Here is a 4,153-nt window from a genome sequence, read left to right as displayed (position 1 = left end):
AGCAGGAACACCCTCTTCCGTAGAACACGTTACTCTATATAGCTGCATAACTTTGTAAAAACCAAATTATATTCATTTCAATATAACAAAACTACTTTCTAACAATATGTTAAAGATAAAATGCTGCATTACAAACCGCTTTTTTTTAATTGCAAGTAAGCTTAGAATGGTCGTTGACAAAGCATTAACTAAATCATTGACCAGTTTTCAACATCAATTTTTCCCTGCTGATTAGTGCTAACCCTTTTGGAAACATTGTTGGTGTCCAGTGGTGATTCTTTAAATGGTTTTTGTCCAATGGCAGTCACAGTAAATTCTCAATTTAAAATTTTTCTACTTAACATTGAAACAGATTTACATTAAGCAATGATGATTCAAATAGGCGCTTTAAAACACCTTTTGTTTGAAAAATGTGTTTTTTCATCCATTTTAAATCATTGTTGGAGTAGACGTATTACAAACAAGTCTACAATTTTCAGTTTAAATCTTGTGCTGAGTTTGGTAGTATCTGTTTCATTCATACAATGAAAACTTATGAATTTCACCCTAAAAACTGCCAAAGTTAAAATAATTTTCATACTAGCTCTTAGCATGTTGATTTGACTAACCGCAACTTCTGATAGAAAATTATTTTAAATGTTATCAGATCTAAGTAATATTTCAGCAAAATAAATTTTTTAACATTGTTTCTTAGCCTTTAAAACAATGACAAATATTAGTATATGATTCTGATTTCCATATCCTCGTGCTAAAAGAAAAACACCAGAAACCATATATAAAAGGGTTTTCCATAGGTATGATAGCTCTTTGCCTTTGCCAATGAAGAACAATGCTTCAAAAACATCATCCCTATGAAACTATCAAAAATAAAAACTATGTGAGGATTGCAAACACACTGGTAAAATCTCTTTTCATATTTTACCGGTTCAGGATTGTTATATGATCTCTAAGCAATAAACGCATTGGAGAGGTACTTTGGAGAACTGGAATAACTCAGAATAAGTTTGGCAAAGTAAAATGGAGATAACAGTGCTTCACATGACTTTGCTGAAGCTAAATTGAAGCAATGCATATTAAAGCATCTTGTATAATGCAGGATTTGAGGTAGTCTCTATTGACTTGTATTCACGTTCAAGTTCTTAAAGTGATTAACACTTTGGAATGTCTTTTAAGCTTTAATTTATTGTTTTTCCTTCTTGCTATTTTGAGATAGTAAGTTTTGTTTCATTAACAGAAAAAGTTACAAAGTACTGTGAGGAAAATGGGCTTTGGTACACGCACCCTGACAGCAACATATCCTGGTCCAACTATACTATGTGTAACGCTTTCACTCCTGAGAAAATGCAGGTAGGTTCTATTTCAAATTTCAGTATTGGGTGAGAATGCCATCATCTGTGCATGGAAATTTATGCCTAATTGTAAAACACCTGCTACCAAGACGCCAACTATTTTGTAGAAGGAAATCAGATAATGACCTGTCAATTCTAGGGACTCTGAAGTGGCACTAGAGAAAATGATGTTTTACTTCTTGGCTGGCATTCAGTGAGAGTTCTGTGAGCATGTGAAATCAGGCCATTTGTGGCAAGGGGAACGTGTCCATGGAGCAAATGATGGGATTCCCTACAGTGCCAGACATTAGGCAGCATTTCCAGGAACTGCCTTAACATCTCTTCTCCTGGAAGAGTTCCAAAACTACAGATTTCTCCACAAGTCACCAGCTAACGGTTGTCCCCATCCCTGTCCTGAGATATCTATGACAGTTTTACTATCACGCCGTGAAGGAACTCTAAGAATGGGGCTTCTCATCAGCCCACTGATAAGAGTGTGGCTGTTTAGATTATTTTCAGTGGAAGTCCATTCTAACTTGCTACTTCTTGTGTCTTACTGGCTGTTAAATATTTTTACTATCTTAGCTTAGAAACATTTAAGCCAGTGGGGCGGGGGCGGGGAGTGGGGGGCAGACAGCTACTGCCTTCTTCAGATGCTTCAGAAATCTGAAAAGATCATAAGTCTACCACCAGCCTCCTCTCCCCGCAGAGCTGGGAGAAACCGTTGGTCAGTGTTTAGCACACAGGGCATCTCTGCGCAGCCCTGGTGGCTGCAGGAGAAACCTATTGTTTCCTTCAAAGATAGGCCTGTATGCTCAGTTATTGCGAAGTTGGAAGCTACACGCACATCAGTGCTTTTGTTTCCTATAAAGAAGCTTTATGAGTATAGGAATTTTTCCTTCCATTAAAAACAAAATAAACAACAATTAAAAACAAAGAAGATGAATAGATAGCTTAGAGACCAGTTGACTAGAGGGACATTCATCATAGGCACAGGCTGAGGGCACCAAAGCCAGTTACCGCTTCCACAAATTGCTAAAGTCACCCCTGAGAGTCAGACACATGCCTACATCCTAGAGCTATTTATTTAATAAGGTCTGATTGAAATGACGTGTCAATGAGTAAAGAATTTCCTGAATGAATGCTGATTACTTTACAGCAAAAAAATTTAACTCTTTTAACTGAATTGTTAGAAAGAGTGCACATCCAAATAAACAGTTCTCAGTGCTGCCACATTTGACCTCTTCACACACTCTGGCCACATCTGAGAAGGAAAGAAAGTATTTTCAGAATAAATACTCCCCTCTAGGCACCTAACATAATGATTGAAATTCTATGCACAAATCTTCCATCTATATACAGGCCAAAAAAAAAAAAAAATCAACCTAGAATTTATTTAAAAAAAAACCAAACACTTCTCAGTCTTAAGAATGATACAAAAATGGCAAATAAATTATGAGCTGTTGATTTAACCTTACACATTTAGACAATTCTATTTCAGAAGCATAAATATTTTTTAAAGTATTCTGGAGGCAACTGAAAGAAAATGAATTAAATTATATAAAATTTCCTTACAAATAAAATATGCAGAGATAAAAATAAAATACTGGCATGCCTATATATCCAAATTAAAAACAGTACTTTAAATGGCAAGGGGACTCAATATGGTAAACTATTTAAAAGGGAAAACTGTTAGAAAATGCTACACCTGTTTTCGTCTAGTGGTAAAGTTAGAAAAAGAGCCAGAAAATGAATTCCTGGGGAAAAAAGACAGGAGCTGTGTGTTTTCTTGCAAAGATTCCTAAATACCTCCTAAGAAGGGACCTACAAGCTATACTGAAGTTTTTATCAGTTCTAGGTATAAACCAACTATTCCAGATTTACTATCATTACCTGCAAGGATAAAAAGCACCGTTAGCAGTATCAACAATGAAACTGGCGAACAATATGTAAATGCCTAGTGAAATGATGCAACCACAATTCAGGATAAGTTGACACGTTCATTTTGAAACTCTAAGGTCTACAAGGCAATATCTTTCTGTCTAGCAATAATGCACATAACCAAACAAAAGGCTCTGTTTTGTGAGCCTTTTAAGCAGAATTAATGCTTCAATCTCAGACCCTTCACAAGGAAATTGATAAGAATCAAAATGTTCAAGGGTAATGATTTGTACATAAATGGTGCGTTTCTCCCAGGAATTCAAAGAACTCCATAGAAATTTTCCAGCTTATCTACACTGCATTCACATTCATACCAGGACCCAATAAGTTACTGAAAATACCTTAAGTTCCTCCCACAACCCAATAACCTGTTGTGGGAGGGAACTTAACACCAGAAGCCCAGAGATTATGTTGTCCTCCTTTCAAGCCATTGCCCTCTCTGAGTCTCTGTTTTTTTTCACCCACCAAATGGATATTACAGTCTCTCTTTCTCCCAGACAAAATAGAATACAGGGTGCCCAGCTCTGAAAACAAGTTAGGTGCTTAGAGAGTTCTACCTATCAGTAAATAGAGAAGGAAACGATCCACTATTGTCAGAGGAGTGTCATAGGTCCACCTGCCCCTAAATGTCTCTCCCATTGGCATCATAAACATAAAAGGCAACACTGGAAAATATAACAATGTGGAATAACATAAGTAAAGAACTTAGATTTAAATGCTGAGCTATGTCTACTGCTGGTCAAAGATTATACCTAAGAGGTGCTATTTCTTTTCAATTTGGAACACACATTTTAGTTTGTTGAAAATTAGAGTTAGGGATTCATTGTATTTTTTTTTCCATATCGCTATTCAACCGACCCAGCAACATTTATTGAAAAGACCAT

At 36.1% G+C, this 4,153-nt stretch overlaps 1 protein-coding gene across 1 annotated transcript in view; it reads left to right on the top strand.

Moving 5' to 3' along the window:
* CALCR (calcitonin receptor) overlaps positions 1-4,153 on the top strand; it is a 148,530-nt gene that overhangs the window by 104,663 nt on the left and 39,714 nt on the right. Inside the window, exon 6 of the mRNA XM_007472020.1 lies at positions 1,235-1,347. Within this exon, the coding sequence (XP_007472082.1) occupies positions 1,235-1,347 (113 nt within the window). The remainder of the gene's footprint in view (positions 1-1,234; positions 1,348-4,153) is intronic.

This window comes from Lipotes vexillifer, unplaced genomic scaffold (genome assembly GCF_000442215.2).
Source record: "Lipotes vexillifer unplaced genomic scaffold, Lipotes_vexillifer_v1.1 scaffold1704, whole genome shotgun sequence".
Taxonomy (NCBI): domain Eukaryota; kingdom Metazoa; phylum Chordata; class Mammalia; order Artiodactyla; family Lipotidae; genus Lipotes; species Lipotes vexillifer.
The sequence above is the reverse complement of the archived record's forward strand: the minus strand, read 5'-3'. Positions and strand labels throughout refer to the sequence as shown.